Source organism: Muntiacus reevesi, chromosome 7, assembly GCF_963930625.1.
Source record: "Muntiacus reevesi chromosome 7, mMunRee1.1, whole genome shotgun sequence".
Classification (NCBI taxonomy): domain Eukaryota; kingdom Metazoa; phylum Chordata; class Mammalia; order Artiodactyla; family Cervidae; genus Muntiacus; species Muntiacus reevesi.
Genome location: NC_089255.1, coordinates 34,450,149 through 34,476,848, shown reverse-complemented (window position 1 = coordinate 34,476,848; position 26,700 = coordinate 34,450,149). Strand labels below are relative to the sequence as shown.

The following is a 26,700-nucleotide window of genomic DNA, read 5'->3' as shown; positions in this document are numbered from 1 at the left end:
GGAAGGCAAGACCTAACAGCAGCATACCTTAATAACGTATCACTAGTTTTCCATCTCGATAAGAGCTGGAAAATAAAAGCCATTAAGACCATCTGGGCCATTTCCCAGTTTGAATTCCATCTCGGTTCTAACCTTGTAACTCTCTTAGCTACAGCAACTCTAAAAGCAAATGGGAGAAAAAGAGAACAACCTTCTTTCTGAAGCAAAGCAGACAAAAACATTCTTCATGCAGAGGTCTTGACTCCACTTGAGGGACTGTTATAATCATGTGGTTATCATGTTAATGCACTGCATCAAGCAAAGGAAGAGGAATGATGCATTCTTAATGTGTCTAGTGTAACTTTAAATGAAGCCTTTAACTACATTAAGGGGAAGATGATCATTGTCTCAAATAGTTGTATTCACTTTCTTCCCTACCCTCAAAATATAAATCCTTACCTCTACAGAGATGGAACAGGGAAAGAGCTCTAAAAGGGACTGGGGACAACTCTATATCACACCTTGATGACGGCTCCAAAAGCTCCTTTGCCGAGAAGCTGTAATTCTTCAAACTCAATGAAATAGCGGGAAAACTGTCTCTGGGTCTCACTGAAGAACGCAGCACTGGGTAGCTGGTTGCTAGGAATGACAGTCTCCACGTAATCTTGTCCTCCAGAATCTGAGATAAAACAAGAGAGGCAACTAAGTAATTGAAAATAGAGAAGAGCTGCAACATCCAACCATGATGTAGGCGTGGGAGGAAGGGGCCCCAGCCGAGGAGCTTTAAAAAGTACCTCTTACCTGGCTGACCCTTTAATACTTTCCTCACCTCGAATGCCTTAAAGTAGGTAGAAATATTTAATTAGCCCAAGTCTACAGGGAGGGTAACTGAGGGTAGAGAAATGACTGAGCAACAGAGCCAGGAGCCAGATCCAGGTCTCTTGATCATCCCAGTCTCTACTGAGGCTCCTTCATCTGCTACTTGAGTAACAGCAGGGAAAACTAGTTCCAAGGCAGTGAGGGTGACATAATAAAGGTGAATCCACATGAAGAGGCTGCACCGCCAGACATTCCATCAGAGGAGCTATGAAAAACCAGGATGGCCAAAAACCTCCATGTACACAAGACACAATCAATGAATGGATTTATGTATAGCTCAGCATAAAATAGATAAAACAAATGATCCATGCAGTCCTTTCCAGTCTTAGGTTTATGTAGACTTTCAAAATAATTTATGTTAAACAGGCTATCAGAAAAGAATGGTAACAGACTCACCTTCCGGACTTTGTTCCAGTAAAGGTATTTTAGGCTGAGGATTTATAAAGCTGTGTTTTAACAACTGCTGAGGACTCCATCTTTCCTTGTCATCTAAGCAGACACACCTCAGTGAGAGGGAAAAAAGAATCTCAGCAATACACAAAATAAATGCTAAATAAAGTAATCCAAGGCTTTTAATTATGGGTTTATCTTTCGAAGATACACATTAGAGAAATCAAGTTACTTGCGGACCAAAACGTGCCCCTAAGTGAATTTAATTTAATAAACATTCTTGCAGGACTTATATGCCAAGCACCAGGCTGCATAAGTGGGAGAATAAAAAAAGTATAGTTTCCAGAGGCCAGAAGCCTGACTCATTTTTTAATATTTTTAAAAGTCTAGGATAAGATAGCACAAGTAGGTCATGAATTTTCACTCCCACTAATAGCTTAATGACCTGCCATGCTACCCTAAGCCTTTCTGGGGACCAGTCATAAGAGTTTCCAAAGGAAAAGCAAATCAGACAGCTAGCTGATGCAGGGCTGGGGCCTAAGGTGACAAACTTTAGATGCAGCCTGTTCATCATAGTTTGAAGTATGCTGGTAACAATTAAGAACAACTTTTCAAAAGTCCCACATTTTATCACCTGCGTATGTGCTCAGTCACTTCAGCTGTGTCTGACTCTTTTCGACCCTACTGACTACAGCCCGCCAGGCTCCCCTGTCCATGGGATTCTCCAGGCAAGAATGCTGGAGTGAGCTGCCCTCCTCCAGGGGATCTTCCCTACACTGTGTCTCCTACATTGCAAGCAGATTCTTTACCTACTGAGCCGCCTGGGAAGCCCCATATTACCACCCAGTTTCTTTTAATTGTCATTCCTTGAGCCTTTCTGTTTAATGTTCTAGCAAACAATTTGTTTAATAATGAAAACAAGACATACCTTTAAGCTAGTGTTTTTCAAAGTGGGGCCCCTCGAGCAGCAGCATCAGTATCACCTGGGAAATTTGTTAGACCTACCCATTTTTTATCCCAGTCCTAGTAAATCAGCAACTACGGGGCGCTGGGCTGTAATCTGTGCTTTAACAAGCACTCTAGTTGGATTCAATCCAAGAGAAAGTCTGAGAATCACTGTTCTAACTAATCCAATAAGCTGCTTGGCTTTCATAACAATGACCCAAGGAGCACTGCTTGGTAGCACGTGGCCCTAACTATAAAAAGGTATTTAAAACAATCAATCATCATTGTGAATTATGGACTTAAATCTACACCTATGAAGTGGTGACAGCAACTACCATAAAATGTAATATTTAATTTTCTCATGGCATAGTACTGAAAAGTAAAGCACTCCTAATTTCATACCTTGAGAGGAAAGAAAAGACTGCAATAAAAGCATTTGTAAAAGATATTGTATTGTCCCCTAAATTAAAAATTAACTTTTAATTACATCACTAACATGTGAATACTTTCTCCTTGCAAATATTAAAACATTACTGATAAGGACAAATTCTTGGACAACCATTCAAACAAAAGATACAGTTTTAATTTGTGAACAAAGAGTTAAAAAAGACATCATCCTGTACATATTTTTCATCAACTGATTTCTTCATTTGACTACATAAAAGGTTTTGCACCCAATTTTACTGAGGCGAGAGTGTATCCCCACACCAAGAATCAATTTCCCAATACCAGTTGAGTGTCATACAGCTCAACTCAATTCTGACACTATCTACCTGGAGAGAGCATCAGATCCCAGAGGTTAGGGGCTCAGTCTAATGAGACTTCCTTCCCTACCCTGACTAGAGGCGTCGATAACAAGTCCATGCTGTCACCTGTGCTTCTGACCAATGGGCTACCGATGGAATGGAGATTCCAATGACCTCCTCCTTGGGTTCAATTAACTTGCTAGAGCAGCTCACAGAACTCAGAAACATTTTACTTACTAGTTTATCAGCTTTATGTAAAAGGCTATATAACTCAGGACCAGTCAGCTGGAAGAGATGCAGAGGGCAAGGTATATGGGAAGGGGCTTGGAACTTCCTTGCCCTCTCTGGGCCACCACCCACCCATCACCTCCTGTGTTCACCAACCTGGAAGCTCTCTGAATCCTGTCTTTTTGGTTTTTAACAAAGGCATCACTACATGGGTGTGAACAATTAAATCACTGGCCATTAGAGATCCATTCAACCTCTAGCCCCTCCCCTCTCCACAGAGGTTGGGGGTAGGACTGAAACTTTCAAACCCTAAATCAAGTGGTTGGTTCTCCTGGCAACCAGTCCCCACCCTTAGGTGCTCTCCATCCTCAGGTGTCTTGTTATGTTATTTGCTATTATCCTTGTCTTTTGGAGGAAAAGACTCAGAGTAGAGAGTTTAAGTCACTCAACCAGTGAGGGATAAAGGTAGAATATGAACTGAGCTGTCTGGCTTCGACTCTGGACTCTATCCTATCACAGAGACTGATTTAAAACAAACCTTTCTTCAAAGGATGTTCACCAATAAGTAAAAATGTAACTACAAATGAAATGCTACTACACTTGTCTGGGAATGATTTTTTGTTGTTGTTGTTAACTGGGGTTACACAGCAAAGGTAGTAAAATACTATACATCTGCTTTTTAAATAAGCGGTCTATCAAACCACCTTAGGAAGACAGAGAAATACATGACTCAATCTAAAGGACAACCATATTATTAATAGAATAAGAAATGGCACTGATCTCAAGTTCAAAACCGACAGACCATAGAGTTGTTCTCTAAGAGGAGAACTAGGGGAAGTTGTGGCTACTTTCCTAGTTCCTAAAATAAAGTCCTTCATTTTACTACTAAATATGAAAGATATGTTCTACTTAAATTTCCCAGTGTTGTTTGTTTATATTACTAACCTTTACTAAATTATTCTTGACCAAGGAGGAAGGGCAGAAAGCTAAAGATGACATTCTGAAGGAGGAAATGAATCTTTCCATGAGTGGTTCTATCCCCATTTTCCCTCTGATGTCATTTTAGTCAACTTCATCATCAGGGTGCTTTTATAAATAGTTTAAAAGTTCTACTGCATTAAAGAGAAATCATAAAAGATTTCTTTAGAAATTTTAGATGTTTATATATGTTGAGAGAACACAGCATTAAGAATCGTTAGCCACTTTCTACAACTTTGTGTATTGTCTCTTCTATTTATTTATTTCCTAATTAAATTACAGGTGATTTACAATGTTGTGCCAATCTCTGCTATATAGCAAAGTAATTCAGTTTTGCACACACATACATCTTTTTAAAAAATATTCTTTTCCACTATGGTTTATCCTAGGAGATTAGATATTGTTCCCTGTGCTATACACTAGGACCTCGGTTTTATCCATTTTATACATAATAGTTTCCATCTACCAACCCCAAACTCCTACTCCATCCCTGACCCTAGCTATCAGTCTGATCTCTATGTCTGTGAGGCACATCTGCTTCTATTTAATGGTACACACAAACTATCTATTTAAATATAAGTGCAGCTACTTTCACTTCTGTAATGGGTAAGAACAACTGAGTGACAGGAAATAGTAATATTATAGATCAGGCCAAATGGCAGCTGGAATAGATGAGAAGAGAAGAAACGTAAAGGGTAAAAGAAATGTAGGGAGTGATGAAGTGAGTAAAAGTGAATGGTTGGGGGGGGGTGGAAAGGTGGAAAATATGATAGTGTCAGAAAGGGAAGAAACCAGTCCAGGTTCACTTCTGCAGGACCAGGGGAATGTCTAGAAAAACCCAGACTAAGGGATCTTATTTTATTAAGGACTATCTCAAAGTAGATAAAACAGACAAATTAGAGGTATGGTTTTAAAGATACAAACTACTACATATAAAACAGATAAGCAACAGATTTGCAACAGATAAACAAAACAGATAAGCAACAAGGTCGTACTATGTACCACAGGGAATTATAGCCATTATCTTGTAATAACCTACCATGGAGTATAATCTGCAAACATCCTGAACTACTCTGCTGTAGACCTGAAACTGGGCTTCCCTTGTGGCTCAGCTGGTAAAGAATCTGCCACAATGTAGGAGATTTGGGTTCGATTCCTGGGTCAGGAAGATCCACTGGAGAAGGGATAGGCTACCCTATTGGAGAATACCCACTCCAGTATTCTTGAGCTTCCCTGGTGGCTCAGCTGGAAAATAATCTACCTGCATACGGGAGACCTGGGTTTGATCCCTGGGTTTGGAAGATCCGCTGGAGAAGGGAAAGGCTACCCACTCCAGTATTCTGGCCTGGAGAATTCCATGGACTGTATAGTCCATGGGGTCACAGAGAGTCAGACACAACTGAGTGACTTTCACTCACCATACCTGCAATTAACACACTGTAAAATCAACTATATCTTAATTAAAAAAAAACAAAAACACTTGGCTCTGTAATTAAATCTGTACCTGTAATTTACGGATGTTGAGACTCCTCTGACTAGGGCAAGGAAGTCGTTTGCTTTCTACAACTTGGCTGAATGGGACACTGCTAATGAAGGAGAAAGGTTAAGAAAAACTAGGGGCAGAACTGTACTCCTAAAGCTGTTTTATGAATGGGAGGTGTCGTCTTTGACCCCTTAGGAACCAGCAGTAAAGGCGGCCTTTACCATTTGGAATACCTGGGGCATTTCTCCCCCTAGCAGCAGTCCCTGCTGACTTCTTAGTGTATACCAGGCAGTCCCCAAAAGGTAGTTTGAAAGTCTATTCTTAAGCCCAAGTGAATTTAGAAGAACGTAGGAGTTATGAGGACGATAAACCTGAGTGAGAAAACAGAACATGTGTGGCTGGGAAAGGACTGGGAGAACAAAGATGGAAGTTGAAACCTGTCCTTCACGTTTCAGATTACACACGTGACTCAGGCGTTAATCACATTCAAGTGCAATCAAAAGGAAAGGAGTAAAACGCAGTTAGAGAAAAGTCTCAGCGACACTCACTGCTTTAGAAAATCTTGAAAATCAGCTGGTAAGTCACTAGGGATGGTCACAGGATACTCTTCACACTCCTGTCCTTGGCTGAGGGAGAGCAGCAGCAGGCCGAGACGCCAAATATCCCCTTTCTTCCCGGTTTTGTAAGGCAGGGCACTGTCACTGAAACGAACCCGGGTCTGCTCAAACACGTCCTCCTTGCAAATGTCCGCCAGCCGCTTAGAAATGCTGTAGTCCGTAATCTTGAGGGTGCCCTCTGCATCCACCAGGACATTCGATGCGCTCAGAACCTTGTGCACTACGGAACTGCTGTGCAAGTAGTCGAGGCCTGACAAGAGCTGAGCTGCATACTTGCGAAGCTGATGTACCGGGATGGGGCCTGAGTGGCCCAGGTGGGCTGCGAGGGAGATCCCGTTCGTGTGCTCCACTAAAATATCCACCACGATGCAATCGTCTTGCTCTTTGAGGTTCATCGCAAAGTAGCGTACTATGTTTGGATGGCTCAGTTTCACCAGGGAGCTGAATTCCGTTTCTGCCCCTTGAATCTGGAATGGATAAAAACAGTAAGATGATGATAGCTGGGTTGGTCAGCATTAACTAGTGTTTCACCACAAAAGTGAAATATCTGAATAGAATACGTACTTTCCGACAGCAAGGAGAAGGAATATGCCCTGAACTGAGTCCTCCCCTAAACCACATGGTCAACTTAATAGTTCTTAAGGATGGACAAGTTTCAAAAGCAGCTTCTTTTGCAATATGGCCACCAGAAAAAAGAAACATTAATTTAAAATAAGTTTGCCTGATTATAAATATTCACTGTCAAAATTTTAATAGGTACTAATACAAAAGAAAAATCCCACAATTTATCTTTATGGTCACCACTCAAAGACTCTGTTATGATTTCAGTGTATTTACTTCCAGTTTTTCTTTTTGTAAAAAATACACATACATTTCCAAACATGATGCTTCACCTATTGTTTTATAACCTCTTTATTTATTATGTAGCAATGCAATATTAAATGTTCTCCTTAAGCTAAGTATTATGAATGAATTATACAATTCTCTAGTCCCCTAAAATGCAGTTGTGAATATTTCAAGAGACTGAGAAAATGCAAATGATTGCAAATAGCACAGTTGTGAAGTGCTCTTTAGTCCCTGCTGGAGAGAGAGAGCTATTAATGGAATAATAAAAGCTAAGAAAGGAGGTTGAGAAGCAGCTGCAGGAGTCTGGACCATGCTCTGAAAGTTCTGAAAGAGGCAGCAGGGTCTGGGAACACTTATGATCCTCCACCATCCTCTCTGGTTGAACAGATTTCATCGCATTCTGGGTCTTCTTTGCTGGCCAGTCAAATGCTGAGTTACTGGGTCTTGTCGTTGCCTTAAACTCCAGGTTAGTCCTTTTGCTCAGTGAGCCACCCTGGATGCCTACCTGCTTTTTGCACTTATCAATCTTCTCTTTTTCTTGACTGGTAAGGAATGGACCCATTTTTTTGTGCCATTGAAGGACCCACTCATACAACAAGACAAAGTTGCCAGTAGCTGTTTCCAAAGCATTGTAAACTAATTTTCCAAGCTGCTCATCACTGCCTGCACATTGAAAGAAAATATAATTAAGTATCATTGGTACATTTTCTGTGGGCATAAAAAAAAAAAACAGGGAATAGTCATTTGTTCAACAATGGATACCATGTACTAAGAAAAATGTGATTTCATGTAATACGTGCTCTTTTGTAACCAATTTTTGGTGTTTTAACAATATACTCTGAACTTTAAAATAGTAAATTTTATAAAGGGACAATATTTGACAGTGAGATCTTAGTATCAGATCAATGTTTTCTTCCACTAGCTGGTATTCATAATGTTATTTTCATAACCACCTCTGACAACTGTGCCTGCTGGTGTGGTAGTGTAACCTTCATATAGCTAAATACCAACTAACATTGACAGAAGGAGTTTGGAACCAGGAATGCTCCATCAATGAAGATTAGCATGCATAGTGAAAACAGATTTTAGTAACTCAGAAATTTGAATACATCAATGATCTTCTAAACACAAAATCTGAATATGCTCAGTAAATACAAAGTGGCCAATGGCTTTGAGCGAAGGCATAAGTCATGACAGTTTAAATTTGAAGTGCTTGAGAGAGACACATTTATTTCATGATAGGCATATGGTGTCCACCTATGCCTGGGAGAGCTAAATTTTTGTAATGCCCCAAAATTTTTTACAAAAATCTAAATTTTTATTAAAGACTGTAATAGAAAATCACCAAAAAATTGGAAGTGGAGAAAAATATCACCCACAATATCACCAATTTGTCTTTTTCTTCTAGAACCTCCTCCCTTTTTTCCCCTAATTTACCAAATTTAGCATATATAACAGGGTTTCTCACCCTCGACACTACTGACATTTGGAACCAGAAAACCCTTTGTTGAAGGGGGCTGTCGTGTGTACTGTAAGATGTTTAGCAGCAGCCCTCTCCTCTATCCATGAGATGCCAGTAGCACCTCCACCCTAGTGTTAATCATCAAAATATCCAAATATCAACTAACGTCCCCCAGGGAACAAAATCACCCCAAATGAAAACTACTGATCTATTCTTTTTCTCTTACTATGTAAATAATAGTTTTCCATGATGCTACATTATCTTCATAATGAAAAGTAAAGTAACCTGTATACACAAGACAAAGTAGTTTTTGCAAAAATAGTCTAGAGAAATGTGGCTGAACTAACTCACTGAGAGAGGCAGTGATCCTTCATAAATATGGGGACAATTTAAGAGATTTTTAATTTTAATTGAAATGATCTGTTACACTAGTTATAAATAATTCTGGACATTCTTAGCTAAGGGAAAATAAAAATAAAAACCCCTAGTGTTTGAAAATCTGTCAACCAAAGTAAGCAACCTGTGGAATATAGGATCTATGCAGCACATGTTGGAGATACAGGATAGTAAATATTAATGGGATGGAATGTGATGTGATGTACAGAAAGCCTAATTAAATTTGTGAATTATATGGCACAATGTCTTGCAATATATATATATCCCCAGCTGGGATTAAGTGGGTATTTCGTAATTGCTGGCTGCATTTTTTTTTTTTGTATTATAATTCTATTATTGCCACCTACCTTTTGTCACTTCTGTGTTGTGGGGATAATAAAAAGGACACAAGAACACACTGAAACAAGTCTGAAGGAAAATGCTACCATAAGAGCTCAGACTGATATTCCACTGTGTGATCATTTATATAGAAGTCTTTCCAGTGCTTTAATATTAATATATAGGAAATAATAACTGGGGAAATTCTTGATTCCCTCTAGGTCCAACAGCTTTAAATTGAAAAGCAAATGTTAATTAGTTGATCTTTCACAAAAACATTTCTTAAAAAATTAGGACCCATTTTAAAAATTAAACCCATTGTGAGAAAACAAAATAAATAATTTACTTGGTGGTTTTACATTAAAAAAACTTCAGATTGCAAATGTGTCTCCTAATGAGGGTATTAACAAAGGTGAATCTGTCTAATGAGTACCAAGGAGACTAGGAGGCCAAGGTAAGGTAATACACAGTTGGATTGATTTGCCTTCCTGATTTCCCCAGACCATTAAAAGGAGTGAGTTTTATGTTGCCAATTCATGAGTCAGAAATGCCTTAGAGTTAAGGACAGCCTCAAGACCAAAGCAAATCATCTCTAGCAAGGTCTTAAACCTTCCCAAATGGTGGCTGTGTCTGAAGAGGACAGGCTCTGCCTATGTGCAGAATCCTGCACAGTCCATGCCGCCTCCATGGCCCAGGTTATGTGTTCAGATCACGGACTCTTCAGATGCTTGGTTTCTTTTTTCTCTACCTGCTGCCCTCTCCCTGGTAACTTCCCTTCCTGTGTACATCTCCTCAAAGAGGAAGGGAAAAAAGATACCTTTAAAAGAAAGCAAACTTGATTTAGGTAATTTGGCTGCCTATTAGCTCTGGTAAAAATACTCATGGGATTGAAAATGAAACTTAACTGTCAAATTCACCATATGCAAGTGATCCCTACACCAATTAGTGGCTGTATCTGTATGATTGATAAAAGATGATGTACATTTAGAGCAAAGGAAGTAGACACGGAAAACTTGATTTTAATATAAACAATTCAAATAAATTTTTGAACAAAACTCACTACAAATAGCCATCTGCTAAATAAGATGGCTAAACTGATAAATAAAACAAATAGAAAATAAAGTGAATTTCCTGGTCTGGTACAGGATGCCAAGCAAGAAAATGCTGAGCAGGTGGACAGCAAATTAAGAAAATGAGACTTAACCCTCAAAGACCACAGGCATTAGAACTCATTTTTCTAGACATATTTCTTCAGTAACAGATGTACATGATGCAAAATTACAGATTCATAATATTTGAACCAACTTGGTTTTGAAAAGTTTGGCTAATTCTAATGATGACAAATTTTGTCTTTCTGCTAACGATATTTCCAACATCCTGGGGCTTTATTTCTATTTTACAAGAAATGGAAAGCTGAGTGACTTCTACTTTTGGTCATCAGTAACAGGAGCTAGAATGATTGTCAGCTTACAGAGCTTTTCTGCAACCACGCTGGTCTAGACGACGTAGTGTCTATTCTCCCCTGCTCCTTCATGATTAACTTGCATAATTAGAATAATTTAAACGAGTTTAGCTAGTTTACTCACCGATACATTTCCCTTTGTGCACCATGAGCTGATCAGGACCACCCACAGAGAAATACAGGATTTCACAAGAGCCAGGAGAATCTTCACTACTACACATAGAATACTGACGTTCTCGCCTTCAAAATAAATTTGGACAATGATTTTTTTTAAGATTAACACAGGAAATTTGTGCCCCTCCATTTTCTCCTGCTTACTAGTCAATTCACTGTCCAATAGCAGTCTCTGCTGGGAATTGAGCTGAAGGTGCTAATGGGAAAGCTGTCCAAGCCCCCACTCGCCACGGAGTCTTCCCCATGTGAATTCTACAAACCCTGTTCTAGATGGGCGCTGCCCTGTATGGTAGCCACACGTAGCTACTTAAATTCAATCACAACTAAATTAAATTAAAAATTCAGTTCTTCAACTTGAGTAGGCACATTTAAGTGCAGGGATTCCTCATTGTATTGTGATATTGTGCTCCACTTTACAGATACTTTACAGATACCATGGCTGCTGTTTTTTTTTTAAACAAATTGAAGGTTTGTATCAACATTGTGTTAATAAGCAAGTCTATCAGCACCATTTTTCCAATAGCATTTGCTCACTTCATGTGTCTGTGTCACACTTTTGAAATTCTTGCAATAGTTAAAACTTTTTCATTATTATGTATTTGTTGCGGTGATCTGTGCTCAGTTACTACCATGACTCACTGAAGGCTCAGATGTTTAGCATTTTTTTAGTAATACTTTTAAATTAAGATATGTAAACTGTTTTTTTTAATTTAATAGTTGTGTTTTATTCTTAACACATAAACATCTCCCTTTTAGAAAAATTAGAATACAAAGAAAACAAAGCTCCTCATAATCCCACCAAATGATAAGTGCTCTTAATATCTATTAATATTTTGAGGTTTATTTTTCTAAACATATATCAATGTATGCTTTCTATTGGGGTTTTTCTAATAAAAAAAAAAACAACGAACTTTTTTTGGCCAACTCAACACAAAGTAGAATCACAAATCTCATTCCATTTGAGGATTTTTCTCTCTCTTAGCAAGTGTATCATAAAGCCTTTTCAGAGACAATAAATATAGATATACCATATTATATTGTTAGATACACAATAGTTTAAAGAGAAATTTCTATACTGGCTGGCTCTTTAGCAACTAACTATTTTTTTTAAAGATATAGTGCTATCACAAACTTAACAGACTCCAGCATAGTGTAAGCATGACTTTTACATGCACTGGGAATCCAAACATTCAAGTGACTCACTATACAGTGATATTCATTTCATTGTGGTGGTCTGCTCCTGCAACATCTCTGAGGTATGTCGGTACTCAACAGCCCCAAGTGACTAGTGGCTACCACAGTGGGCAGCACTGATCGAGAACATTTCCATCATCACAGAAGTTCTATGGAAGTGATTTAACACAAGTCCATGTTGACCCCACATCCTGTGTACACGCACATCTGGAGAAAGCTGCAAAATCGGGGTTTAAGAGCACTACAAATTCCTAGTCACTAACTGGGCCCCACACTACAGAATGCCCAACCCTCACACTCAAAGCCTAACCCTTCTTTCTCTCTTTCCCTTTTTTTCTGAGTGGAAAGCCAAATTACAATGCAAAAATTAAATTAAATTGGGAGAGCTCTACAGGGACGAGGCAAGAAAGAATGCCCTTGATGGTCAGATAGGACACTTGTTAGAAACGCTATGATGAGGCACAAATCTCTAGGAAGCAGTCCTCTCATTGTGAGTGTCATTCTGACCTCCACTTTCACTAAGACCATGAAGTAATGAACAGTGAAACCCACACTTTCTGCGGGTCCGTCCACCTAGAAAGTTACTTGGTACCTGAGCCATTTTTTCTTTTTCTCAGACTCAGAGGAAGGACAGCTACCCTGTCCTCAGTTCCACCCCTGAAGTCTCCTCTGGGACCCTGATCCATCAGTTAGTCCCTCTCTTCTTTATGTTCAATCTGTCCCTCTCCATTGGCTCCTTATCTTCAGCCCATAAATCTCTCCCATGTCCATCCTCCTCTCCCTCAATCTCCTGCACCGTCTTGCTTTTCATTTTCTAACTTCTACACTTGCTGTCCCTTCCATTCACTCTTCATGCTACTACAAAGTCAATGAAACTGCCACCTACCCCTACTCACTCTCAATTGGATTTTTCTCCTGGGCTCTTTTTTTGGTTGGTGGCATAGTCATCCATTCTGTCTCACTAGTTAAAATGTGCACGTCTCCCTGAGCTCCTAGATCTCCTGCAACTAACTGATTCCTAAGTATGAGCCTTTCTTCTCCAATTTCCCTGCTTTGTTCAGGTCATCACCAAATTTCTCCCCATTATTACCTGGTCTTGCCACTTTCAATTCCCTCCCCTAAAACCCTCCCACACTGCTGAGAAAACCTATTATGATTTGAGTCTTTTGTACTACATGTGTGTCCACAAATTCTTAAGGCCAGGGAATGATTAAGGACATAGAAAGTGAAGTTGCTCAACAAAGGCAAAAGTGCATCAGTGAAAAGCTGGGCCAAGGGGCCAGGTACATGAAAATCAAGCCTTTAAGCTCTTTCCACTAGAAGAGTCAGGGGTTTTCTGTTCTCTTTCTCTTGTTTTACACAGTGGAGACTTTTCATTACATAAAGACTTACTGGTTTTTGATGTATCCCACACAAAAAAGAAAAGTAGAGCTGCCCTGGTTAAAGAGACTGCAGACCCTACCAGGGCCAAAAAGACAATCTGTCCCTTTCTATCATCCTTCCTGCCTCCCTCCCTCCCTCCATCAGATGTTTACTGAGTACCTACCCTGTCCCTGCCAGGCACTGTGCCAGGCCCTGAAGAAAACACAGAAGCAAGAACCCCATACTTTCACAAAAGGAGAAGACAATTAAAAAGCAAACAAATGAATATGAAGTTTAGCTAGCAGTAACTGCTATGGAGAAATTTAATAAAGCAGGAAATTGGAGAACAAGTAGCTAAGGTGTGGGGTGCTCAAGGAAGGCAGCGGAGATCACGTGTGAGGGGAGAACTGAGTGATGAGAAGTCGGCCATGCAAAGTGAACTGAAGGAGAGCATCGCAGGTAGAGAAACTGGCAGAGGCCACGAGATGGGAAGGAGATCGGTGTGTGTGAAGGACTGGGTGATGAGCGTGGCCACCGTGCAGAGGGTGAGGGAGAGGGAGGGTGGTATGACATGAGACACATGAGCCATTCTTCTACTGTTCGCCCCCGCTCTCCGTTCTCCACTAGCAGCCAGGAAGAACTTCGCTCAGCATGGATCAGATGATACTGTATTCCTTTTTAAAACCTCAAACGGCTTCTCAGTACACCCAAACTCCTGATTCAACCAACAAGGACCTCACTTGTGATCTGCCCCTATTGCCCCCTTGAACCACTGTCTCCATAACTGGTCATTCTAGCCATGCTGCCTTGGATGATGAGCTCTGGGCAGGACCAGCCTAGGCCAGCCTGGGGTCTTCTATACTGGCCGTTCTTTTCAGCTGAGCAGCTGGCTCCTTCCCTTCATCCAGATCCAGTATATGTGCCCCTCAGTTTAAAGCCACTGTCCTTTAGTCACTCAGGATCCAGTCCTTGAACTCTTTCCTCCAAACACCCAATCTAAAGTAACAATTCAGTCTTTCTTCCAGACAGCCAATTAAATTCTCTGCAGAGCACTAGTCATTATCTGACAACTTCTGGTTTGCTTGTGGACAGTCTCTTCCAACTAGAATACAAGTTCCAAGAAACCAGAGTCTATCTTGATGTTATTTACTGAATCCCTAGGACTCAGAACAGTGGCCTTTAGCAAGTAAGTCCTCATCAAGTATCTCGTTATAGATTGTATTGCTTTTAGTCACAGCCAATTCAAATACTGACTGCTGACAATGTTCATGACAAGGTCATGTCTACTAACTCTACTGAACGTATCTTCTAGTTGAAAGAATAAAATGGAATCCTCTGCTCATTTCCTTTGGCTTTCCAACTTAAAAGACTAGTGAATAGCAAGAAAGAAAAAGAATAAAGAGTATGTATGAGATACTTCAGTATATCAAGGAATTTTTATTTCTTAACCAAAGAAGCAAAGTAAACTATAAGAAAGATTCATTCTTTTCTAATCTGTAGGTGACAGAATGCCAGAGTTCCATACAGGTTTGTACAACAATCTTGGTGAACAACACATGAAAATGACTTCTTGGATTCTTGTGGAAATGTCATTCTATCCAAGACATATTAATATCCCTTTACAAGTGCTACACAAAATCTGTTCTACCTGTGTCAAGGAAATAGAGAATTTCCCACCCTTCCTTAAATAAACTTGCTAATAATTACTGATCTCAAAAGCAAATGTAATCTTGGACCCACTGTTTACAGTTAGCCACAAAAATGGAAATAATTAGACTAAAAAAATTGCCTTTTATACAGCCTAATTCACGGCATTGATTTACTTCCACCATTTCAAACACAGTAGGAATTTGTTAGATAGTTCCTAGTGGAATACTCTGACAGCTTCAAACTATGTTGCCTAATGGAAGCCCCGTTGCAAAAAATAATCTAAATTGGTATAAGGAGTTATAATCTTAAAAATAAATCATTACCAGAAACTGCATTCAAGAAAACATTTCGTTCACCTTAACAGTAAGTGGTTAAATGTTAATATCAAAATGATTTCTGAGCTGATTTTTTTTCAAAGTAGATAATTAGGGAAAGAACTGAAATGATTCCTCCTTATAAACAACCTATAACCCAAAAGATTATATAAGCTTTTAGTTTGGTACCTAAAATGTTGGTTTTAAGTGGTGCTTAGATTATCACAAGAGATAGTTCAAATACATATAGAAGCTGAATGATAATACCTGCTCTATTTTATCACCCACCTAATCACAGAAAAGAATTCTGTGCTAAAATTCCTTTCTGGTCTACTGTGGGAGTCACAGCAAACATAGAAAGTCCCCTTCATACAAACAAGTTCCATTCTGATAGAGTGTTCAGAAGTCCAATTTGTTCATAAGTCCTACAAAATTAGCCTGGGTACCCAACTAACAAAACTGGCTATATAGTGCTATACTGTAGTAGGTTTATAATACCTTTCGCACAAGTAATATATAAAAAACAAATACAAAAAAACAACATTTTTAATCTTATAGTACAGTACCTTGAAAAGCAAGTACAGTACAACAGCTGGCGTACAGGGCTGGCACTGAGTGAACAGTCGAGAAGAGTTACCGACCGGAGGAAGGAGTAGAGATGGGAGAAGGGAGAGCTGAGGATCATCGGCGCCAGGAGAGGGAGATCAAGCTGCAATATTGCTCATGCCTGACACTGACGGAGTGCACATCTGCATCTTTCAAAGTTTGAAACTTGAAGGTTTGTATGTAGGGGACTTACTTCACAGGGAAGCCTCAATTCTTTAGTGGAAAAGGATGTGGAAGAAGGGACAGTATCTTTCATGTGACCTTTGGTGACAGGGACAACCCAGGAGCCCACCTCTCGCGACGGGGAAGCCCAGGGTCCTCAGCAGCGAGGGGAGGGGGGCCTGGCAGCAAACTGGGGCTCCCATCCTCACGTAAAGGGTCTCCTCCACCTGTGCCCACGGTGGCGCTCTCCCCACACCTGTGCTGAGACCTAAGGCGTTACAGACTGAAAACAGTGTGAATCTGACTGGATGACGATTCTGATGGAAGAAAAGCTTTTAAATCACTTACTGAATAATTGGGCTTCCCTGATGGCTCAAACGGTAAAAAATCTGCCTACAATGCTGGAGACCCAGGTTCAATCCCTGGGTTGGGAAGATCCCCTGGAGAAGGAAATGGCAACCCACTCTGTATCCTTGCCTGCAGGATTCCATGGACAAAGAAGCCTGGTGGGCTACAGTTCATGGGGTCACAAAGGGTTGGACATGACTGACCAACTAACATTGAATAGTTAGATCATCAAAAGTCAGATCAAACTGCACTGGAGGCAAGACTGTTAAGGTTAATAACTGTTAAATAAAGGGAAATAAAACTGGCTTCATGAAAGATACGTGGAAAGTATTAAAGCAAATGAAAAATTTTATATTACTAATATATTAAGATACACAGGCTTTGAAAAAGTTATTAAAATTGTCATGTGACAACTCAACCAAATTTCACTAGAAGTTGTTTTAAGGGACTAGAAATCTCAGGGACTTACCTGGACCTTCCAGAGGAGTTGGTCCGATGTTTACCATTTCCTACAAAGTCAGGAGAGCCTCCATGTAGGATGGCAGCTATTCTGTGTCCTCCTGGGTCTTTTCTAGAGGTATGATCTTGGTTTGACAAACTAGCTATTTCTAAACGTTCCTTAAAAAAAGAAAAGTAAAACCTACTTTAGACCTAAGTCATAATGGAAGACAATCATGGTAATCATAAATATGGAGAGTGTGCAAACTTCATTTAAGCTGAAGATTTTCAAGTGTAATAAAGTTGAACTCAACTTTTTAAAATTTAGTGTCCAAATATGTACTGTTTCAAGAACTGAAGGTCAAGGTTACAGTTTTAAGAGAATGTGAATTTTATAAATATGTAGAATTGTGGAATAGGCATGAAAAGTTAGGGAGAAGAGCAAGAGATGAACAGAAGAAGGCATTCAAACAGAGCACACTCAATATCCTGTAATAAACCATAATGGAAAAGAAGAAAAATGTTCTAGTACCATTTGCAAAAAGGGCTATCATTTCTCCAGAATTATCTTTGTACCTTGCTCAAAAAATCAGTTATATATAAATATATGGGGTGGGGGGTCTATGATTATCTCTTCTGTTGATAGAACTAGTATAGTTTTATTATCTATCTTGACCCAGTATTAAACTATTTTGAACATCGTTTAAAAAAAAACAAAACAGAGAGCAGAGTGGCTGTCAGGAAGGCAGATTAGATGAAAGACAGGCGAACAGTCATATCACCTTAAATTTGTATATAGCTTTGTACATTCACAAAGGGTGGTACATTTTTCTGTAGAAATGGTTACATAAGACAGACAGGAAAGCATTATCTGTGCCACATTAAGGGGTGAAGAAAACAAGTTCAGAGTGTCACCTGTCAAGGTCACCAAGCCAAGGCAGTAAAAAGCCAAAGCTTTCAGCCAGGTTCTGTTTACTCCTACATCAGTACCTCCTCCCACTGCACCTCACTGTTCCCCTTAGGGGAAATGCCATTTCTTTAAAGGAGAATGAGCAAAATTCTCTCTGGATTTCTGCAAACATGTGTAACTGGTTTTCTGATTGAGCTGGACTCAGGAAAAATACAGGACAAAGGACTATATCCTTTTTCCACCACTGTTTTTTTAATCTGTTTTCCATCACTCAATGAAATCTCAGGCAGATCCATCTGGTTTCCATTCACTCTTCAGTATGAACAAATAGTTTTGTTTTCCAAGTAATAATTCCAGTCTGGGTTGATTATCAAAGCTTCAATCTCCCCTCTCCTTCAACTCTGTTGATAAACTACTCTAGTTACGTAAGCCTAAGTCTTCTACAGCTAATATACAATTCAAAGTTTGGTAACTATCTGGAGAATATAAAATACACAATGAATGATATCTGGTAGACTTTTAAGTGCCTCATTTTAAACTTTACTACTGATAGCAACAAAGGAGGGAAAAAGGAATAAAGAAGAATGAAGGACAGAGGTCCTGACTTCTGAGATATTCAAACATTATGAAGATACAATAATTCGAATACCATCAATGAAAAGAAAAACACTGTATATTTAGCAAAATGTAAACTATTTGACTATGGTAGAAATTCTAGAGTACCTGCTTAGCCATTTCTTTCCTTTTTTTCTCCTCTTTTATCTCTTCTTTCCTTTTCTGAATCTCATGAAGGATTTCACGTTGCTGAAATAAATCATACTGCCATCAAATGCTGATCTCTGAAACCCACACAACACACAAATTCTGAAATCACAAAAAGTCTTTTGAATTTCAGTCCTAAGAGTATGTAAAAGCTTAGCACATACTATAGTTTCAGCAGTTTTACCAGAGTTCTTATGCAATAGGTTTCCCACTTAAATGGGTGTTAAGACTGTGTGGAGAAGGACACTTCCTCGCCACTTTTATGTGGAGGGACTTGTGGAAGTTCAGAATCCTAACGACTGGACCACCAGGAGATTCCCAAAGTGGAGGGATTTTCACTGTGGCAATACCACTGGCCTCTCACTTCACCCCACTCTTGACTGAACCCCTCCCTTTTGGTATCTGCCTGTCTGCAGAAAACATGCACTTGCACCTACTCTTTGCCCTGGTGGAGGTGGACTGAGCCGGCACCACACCCATAAGTCACAGACCTTCAGCTGCACTCCCCAACCAGCTTTCTCATTATTAAAAGTGGCATTTTGATCTATTCATTTGACCCATGTATCTATTACTCAAATGATTCTAAATTTACATAAAGTAGTGTTTTTATGAGCCTCCTAAAGTTCTAGGTGATAAATATCAAAACCATTGAGAGATTAACCAAAAACAATTACAGCAATAATATAAAATGCAAAAACATATGCAAAACTTACAGGTAGCTCCAGCAGCACACTGAAACAAGACAGTTAATTAAATATCTTTATCTTCTAATTAAAATGTCTCTGCCTAAGAGGTAAGAACTTTAAACTTTAAATGATAACTAGGCTATGCAATTAAATAGGAGATAAACAGTAACAAAATGAATGGAACTCACAAAGACAGTGCTAACATAAGCCAAGGATGAACAAAATGAAGTAGGAAAAAAAGAGCAAGGAATATAACATAAGAAAAGTAGGAATAACAAAGTCCTAGAAGTGAACTGTAACATCTAAGGGGAGAAAACTAAAAAGCCTCACTGAGAGATAAAAATATATGGAAAAACTACTCCTGGATCAGAAGTCTGGACATTGCCATGATGTAAATTCTGCCCAGATGGATATATAAGTACAATTTTACTGAAAATTCCAGAGGCATTGTTTTGATCTTGAGAAAGCAATCCTATAATTTCTCTGTAAGAATAAATGTGTGAGGATAGCTGAGAGAAAAAAAAGAACAATGAAATATGAAGGGACAGGGGTCCTGACTCCTCAGATAGTCTAATGTTACAAAAGATACAATAATTCAAAGATTGTGGTATAGACCTGAGGAAAAAAACAGATGAATTGAACGAAAGAGATAATTCACAAATAGAACTTAGTACAAATAAGTAGGTAAAATACCCTTTAAAGGAAGTATTACAAATCACCTAAGAATGATTATTCAATAAATGTGTTAGGAAAATGTCTGGGAGGGGGGCACTCAGACCCTCATTTTCACAACCTACACCAAAATAAGTTCTAGATAAGTAAGTTTATTAAAAGACTAAATAGAAGAAAAAGAACAAAAATCAAGAAGGAAATTTAGATACATGTATTATGTTTGATGAAAGGATTTTTAAAATAACACAGGAGTGTACATCCTTATGCAGACTAAAGAAAAAATACAAATGGTGAGTGAACAAAAAAAGAAACGTTCGGTCTCTGGCTTTGGCTACTCGTTTGGGCATGAGATGCTTGTCCCACACAGGGAAGAAGGTAATAGCCTCTGAACTCTGCACAGCTTTACAAGCACACACAGAAGTTTGCTTAAACTGACTTTTTTCTTTCATATAAAGACCAGGACTAAGGGTTCTAGGGGTAGCACTGATACTTGTTGGGAGGGACTCACTCATAGTATTTATTTCTTGGTTACTCCTAGGGCCTCCTTTCACATAAATTCATGGTTCTTGGATCAAATGCTGAGCAAAACTTAACAAATATGGATAAGTATGTAGGCAGAGACAGAGATTAAAAACCTATAGGGGCTCTCAGTCCTCTGGCTGGCCCCGTGGTGACATGGGTCTCACCTCCTCTTCCTCTTTCCGCTTGGCCTCTAACTGCCTCCGCTGCTCCTCCTGAGCTCGCCTTTCCAGCATTTCTTCATGAAAAGACTTGGGAGGGGGCTTGTTGTGCTCGCAGAGAAATGACTGCACATGGTGAGCCAGTTCAAATATCATCACCTAAACACGTGGATGGAAATCAACCACAAGTGATCAAGTGATGCCAAGACAGGGTCCAAAGGCGAGATGACAGAAAAACATGCAGACCATCTGAGACCATTCACAATGATGATATTCATGTTGATGCAACACATTCTAAATTAGTTATAGGAGGTAATCACAGCAGGAAAAAGCTTTTCAGCACTCATCTCATTGTGTTGCTATCAAGACAAATCACTAAATAAATAAAAAGCATCACTTTTCTTTTGTAGTCCTATTCAATTTATTGGCATTTTCTATATAAATAAATCTGATAATATACTTAAGATTTTTAAGATTGCATAAAAGTAAACAGTTTTTACTTCTTAAGGTTTTCCTTAAAAGGTTTCCCTGACTGGAAAACCTGCCTATATAAGGACAGTTGAGCAGAGAATAATCATTGCTAACATGAGTGCTTACACCTATTCATGAAGCCTACTGAAAACATTCTAGTGAAGTACACATGTGGATATTTAACGGCCTCACTCTCTACCTGCTAGCAATGGGCCAGCAGAAGACGGATCAATACTTGGAAAGGATTTCATTTCCACTTAGGGAAGCATTCACAGTATCAGAAGGAGAAAGTCTCCCTTCTCAGACATCAGATGTGAATGTAGGAAGCCACTTTCCCCAGCCCCGTGGAGTCATAAATTGTAGCTTGGTTGGTAAATCAACAGAACACATGTTTCTGGGAACCACACTGAACAAGTATCCCAACCCCAAAGAGGTCAAGACTGCCAAATGCCTTCTGCAGACGAAGACCGCCACTCTGAAATTTCTTTTTCTTCATTGACAATGAAGCAGATGGAAAGTTCTTGTTTCTAAAAGGACTTAACAGGGTGGTCGAAAGTAATAGATGTCACTGTACACCTTTCTCTTTTTGAGAGAAATCACAGAGATCGTTGGCAGCACCTATGTACAGCAATGATTGGAGGAAGTTGTATTTTTTCATTGTACTAGAAGCTGTGGCTTTCATTGGATATATTTCCGTTTACAGTTGAGAAACACCAATCTGGAATCTAAGAGGCAAACTATTGCATGACAAGCTCTCTTACAGAAAGCTGGTGAAAGAAGGCAGTCTCTATTACAAAACCATTTCTACACCAGAAAGAAACCAGGAGTCAGGTAGTGGAGGACTTTTCTTTTGCTAATCTATATAATTCACTAGCATTTTCTATACAAATCTGACAAATCATATAAGACTTGATGTAAATAAGAGCTACTCACCATACTGACTCTTGTCCTCCTCTTCCCCACACCTACACAGCTCACTGGCTTTCTTCTCTCAGGCCTCTGCCCAAATGTCACCTTATCAGGGGCGCCCCCTGACCTCCTTATCTACAGCAGCTACTCTGCTTCACGGCATAGTACACATCTCTATTAGTCAGGGTTCTCCAGAGAAACATAACCAACTAGAAGGGGTGCATGTGTGTGTGTGTGAGTGCTGTGTGTGTATGTGTATATGCACACACAAAGTCGTCCCTTGGTATCCACAGATGCTCAAGTCCCTTATACAAAATGATGCAGTACTTGCATATCCCCTACACCCATCCTCCCATATACTTTAAATCATCTCTACACTACTTACAACACCTTCTAGAATGAAAATACTATGCAAATGCTATGTAAATAGTTGTTGGCAAATGCTATGTAAATAGTTGTTGGCATGCAGCAAACTCAAGTTTTGCTTTTTAGAACTTCCTGGATTTTTTTTTTTTTTCAGAAATATTTTCCATCTGTGGTTGCCTGAATCCAACTGCTTATGGGTGCTGATGGAGCACCCAAGGATACAGGGAGCCAATTAAATGTTGTAGAGAAAAAAAGAGAAGAGAAAAGAAGAGAAGAAGAGGAGAGGGAGAAGGGAGAGGGAAAAATTGACTGAGATTAATTTTAAGGAATTGGTCCACAAGATTATTGAAGCTGCTAAGTCCAAATTCTGCAGGGCAGGCCAGCAGGCTGGTGACCCAGCTTTGAGTTGATGTTGCAATTCAAGTCCAAAGGCCATCTCCTGGCAATGACCTCTTCTTCCAAGGAGGCCAGTATTCTTCTTTTAAAGCCCTCAACTGATTGGGTGAGGTCCACCCACATTATGTTAACTGCTTAACTAAAAGTCTGCTGACTTAAACGTTAATTTCATCTAAAAAATACCTTCACAGAAACATACAGAATGTTTGGTCAAATATCTGGGTACCATGGCCTAGCCAACTGACACAAAAAATTAACCATCACAACTTCTATTAAAAGAGCTAAAATAAAAAAGTCACAACATTAAATGCTGGCAAGAATGTGGAGAAACTGAATCACCTACATATTGCTGGTAGAAATGGAAAATGGTCAGTCAATCTGGAAAATCTCAGCGGTTTCTTAAAAAACTGAACACAGAGTACCATACACCTACAACTGCACACCTGAGCATTTATTCCAGAGAAATGAAAACATGTTCACACAAAAATCTGACAGAAATGTTTAGAGCAGCTTTATTTTTAACACACCCACACTGGAAATAATTCAGATGTCTTTCAGTGCAAAACAAACATCTTATATAGACATAAGATGGAATACTACTCAGCAATAAAAAGTAACAACTATTGACGCATGTGACAATCTGGATGAGCTTCCAGAGAATGATGATGAAAGCGGGGAGCCAATCCCAAAGGTTACATACTAAGATGCTACTTATACAGCATTCCTGAAGCGAGAAAGTTACAGAAATGGAGAACAGATTAATGGTTGCCAGGTATCAAGGAGTGCATGGGGATATAAGGAAAGAAACTGAAAGTCGCTCAGTCGTGTCTGACTCTTTGCGCCCACAGACTATACAGTCCATGGAATTCTCCAGGCCAGAATACTGGAGTGGGTAGCCTTTCCCTTCTCCAGGGGATCTTCCCAACCCAGGGAAAGAACTGAGGTCTTCCACATTGCAGGCAGATTCTTTACCAGATGAGGCACAAGGGAAGCCCAAGAATACTGGAGTGGGTAGCCTATCCCTTCTCCAGCAGATCTTACCAACCCAGGAATCGAACTGGAGTCTCCTGCATTGCAGGCAGATTCTTTACCAACTGAGCTATCAGGGAAGTGGGGATAAAAGGAGGTGGCAACAAAAGGGATCTTGTGGTGATGAAACTATCCTGTATCTTTTTTTTTTTTTTTTTTCTGTATCTTGACCGTATCAATGTCAATATCCTGTTAATGATATTATAATACAGTTTTGCAAAATGTTACCATTGGGGCAACCTGAGCATGGCCTCTCTTAGTATTATTTCTTACAAGTGCATGTGAATCTACAGTTATCTCAATATTAAAAGTATGTTTTAGGAGAAGGAGGCAAAGGGAGGAGAAGGGGACAACAGAGGATGAGATGGTTGGATGGCATCTCCGATTCAAAGGACATGAGTTTGAGTAAACTCTGGGAGTTGGTGATGGACAGGGAGGCCTGGTTTGCTGCAGTTCATGGGGTTGCAAAGAGCTGGACACGACTGAGCGACTGAACTGACTGAAGAAGTATAATTTATTTATTTTTATTGGAGTATCATTTCTTTACAATGCTAAGTTTCTGCTGTGCAGCAAAGTGAATTAGCTTTATGCATACATGTATCCCCTCTTTTTTGGGACTTCCTTCCCATTTAGGTCACTGGAGAACATTGAATAGAGTTTCCCATGCTATATAGTAGGTTCTCATTAGTTATCCATTTATACACAGTAGTGTATATGCCAACTCCAATCTCACAATTCATCCCACTGCTTCCCTTCCCCTCCTGGTATCCATGTTTATTCTCTGCATTTGTGTCTCTATTTTTGCTTTGCAACTGAGTTCATCTGTAACATTTTTCTAGATTTCATATATATGCGTTCATATACTATATTTGTTTTTTTCTTTCTGACTTACTTGACTCTGTATGACAGTCCCTAGGTCCATCCACATCTCTGCAAATGGCATACTTTACTCCTTTTATGGCTGAGTAATAGTCCATTGTATATATGTACCACATCTTCTTTATCCATTCCTCAGCTGATGGACATTTAGGTTGCTTCCATGTGAAGGCTATTGTAAATAGTTCTACAATGAGGACTGGGATGCATGTACCTTTTGGAATTCTGGTTTTCTCCAGGTATATGCCCAGAAGTGGGATTGTTGTGTCATAGGTAGTTCTATTTTTAGTTTTTTAAGGAACTTCCATACTGGTCTCCATCATGGCTGTACCAATTTACATTCCCACCAATAGTATAGGAGGGTTCCCTTTTCTCCACACCTTCTCCCAGAATTTATTGTTCATAGATTTTTTGATGATGGCCCTTCTGACCTGTATGAGGTGATACCTCATTGTAGTTTTGATTTGCACTTCACTAATAATTAGTGATGCTGAGCATCTTTTCATGCGTTTGTTGGCCATTTGTAAAAAGTATAACCTAAAATAAAACCAATGTGCTCTCTTCAGCAGAACATATGCTAAAACTGGAGAGATACAGAGAAGATTAGTATGGCCCCTGTGCAAGGATGACATGTAAATCTGTGAAGCATTCCATGTTTTTTTGGTTACTAAGGGAGAAAGAGAGGGGGGAAGGAGGGTAGAGAGGCTGAGACTGACAGGTTCACACTATTACATATAACTTAGATAACTAGTAAGGACTGACTGTACAGCACAGGGAACTCTTCTTAAAAGGCAGTAATGACCTGTAGGGCAAATGAATCCAACAAATAGTGGATACTGTATAAGTAGCTATACAGTGGAAATCAGTACAACATTGTAAATCAAATAAACTATACCATAATAAAAATTTGAATAAATAAATAAAATAAAGTCAAAAAAAGGTGGGGCTGGGGTGAGTGGGACAACAAAAGCAGAAATAAACAAGTGGGACTAAATCAAACATTTCTGCACAGCAAAAAAAAAAAAAGAAAAGATTCTGCACAGCAAAGGAAACCATCAAGAAAGTGAAAAGGCAAACTACAGAATGGGAGAAGATATCTACAAATCATATATCTGATAAAGGGTCAATATTTAAATATATAAAGAACTAATACAACTCAACAGCAAAAATAAAAAAGAAACCACAAACAATCCAATTAAAAAATGGACAGAGGAACACAATAGACATTTTTCCAAAGAAGACATACAAATGGCCAACAGGCACATGAAAAGATATATAACATCACTGAACATGAGGGAAACACAAATCAAAACCACAATGAGCTATCACATCACACATCAAAAAGACAGCAAACAACAAGTGTTGGTGAGGATGTGAAGAAAAGGGAAACCCGGTATACTTTTGGTGAGAATGTAAATTGCTGCAGCCACTCTGGAAAACAGTATGGAGGTTCCTCAAAAAATTAAAAACAGAACTACATATGATCTAGCAATCCTACTTCTGAGTATATATTCAAGGGAATGAAAACAAAGGATCTTGAAAAGATATCTATACTCCCATGTTATTGCAGCATTATTCATGATAACCAAGCTAAGTGTCAATCAAAAAGTGAATAAAGATGTGATATAAGTATACATACACAATGAAATATTCAACCATGAAAAAGAACATCCTCCTGCCTGCAGGAACACAAATGGAACTTGAGACATTATATTAAGTGAAATAAATCAATATTGCATGATATCATTTACATGTAGAATTTAAAAAAGCTGAAACAGGGGCTAGAATGGTGGTTACCAAGAGACTGGTGGGTGAGAGTAAAAGGAAGATATGTAGGTCTGAGTATACATACTTTCAGTTATGAAACAAGTAAGTTCTGGGGATCTAATGTATAGCATGACGATTACATTGCTGTTGTTCAGTCGCTAAGTCAAGTCCAACTCTTTACAACCCCATAGACTGTAGC

General features: G+C 39.2%; 1 protein-coding gene and 1 non-coding gene across 2 annotated transcripts in view; one reads left to right on the top strand and one right to left on the bottom strand.

Moving 5' to 3' along the window:
* Positions 1–26,700, bottom strand: part of EIF2AK4 (eukaryotic translation initiation factor 2 alpha kinase 4) — a 101,013-nt gene that overhangs the window by 55,807 nt on the left and 18,506 nt on the right. Inside the window, exons 4-11 of the mRNA XM_065940517.1 lie at positions 20,694–20,846; positions 18,611–18,691; positions 17,009–17,157; positions 10,854–10,969; positions 7,597–7,754; positions 6,177–6,712; positions 1,255–1,361; positions 501–658 (exon numbers count right to left, since the gene is read on the bottom strand). Coding sequence (XP_065796589.1) covers positions 501–658; positions 1,255–1,361; positions 6,177–6,712; positions 7,597–7,754; positions 10,854–10,969; positions 17,009–17,157; positions 18,611–18,691; positions 20,694–20,846 — 1,458 coding nt within the window. The remainder of the gene's footprint in view (positions 1–500; positions 659–1,254; positions 1,362–6,176; positions 6,713–7,596; positions 7,755–10,853; positions 10,970–17,008; positions 17,158–18,610; positions 18,692–20,693; positions 20,847–26,700) is intronic.
* On the top strand, positions 25,290–25,394 carry LOC136172725 (U6 spliceosomal RNA). The gene has a single exon (XR_010664075.1). It is a non-coding gene; the product is annotated as a U6 spliceosomal RNA (small nuclear RNA).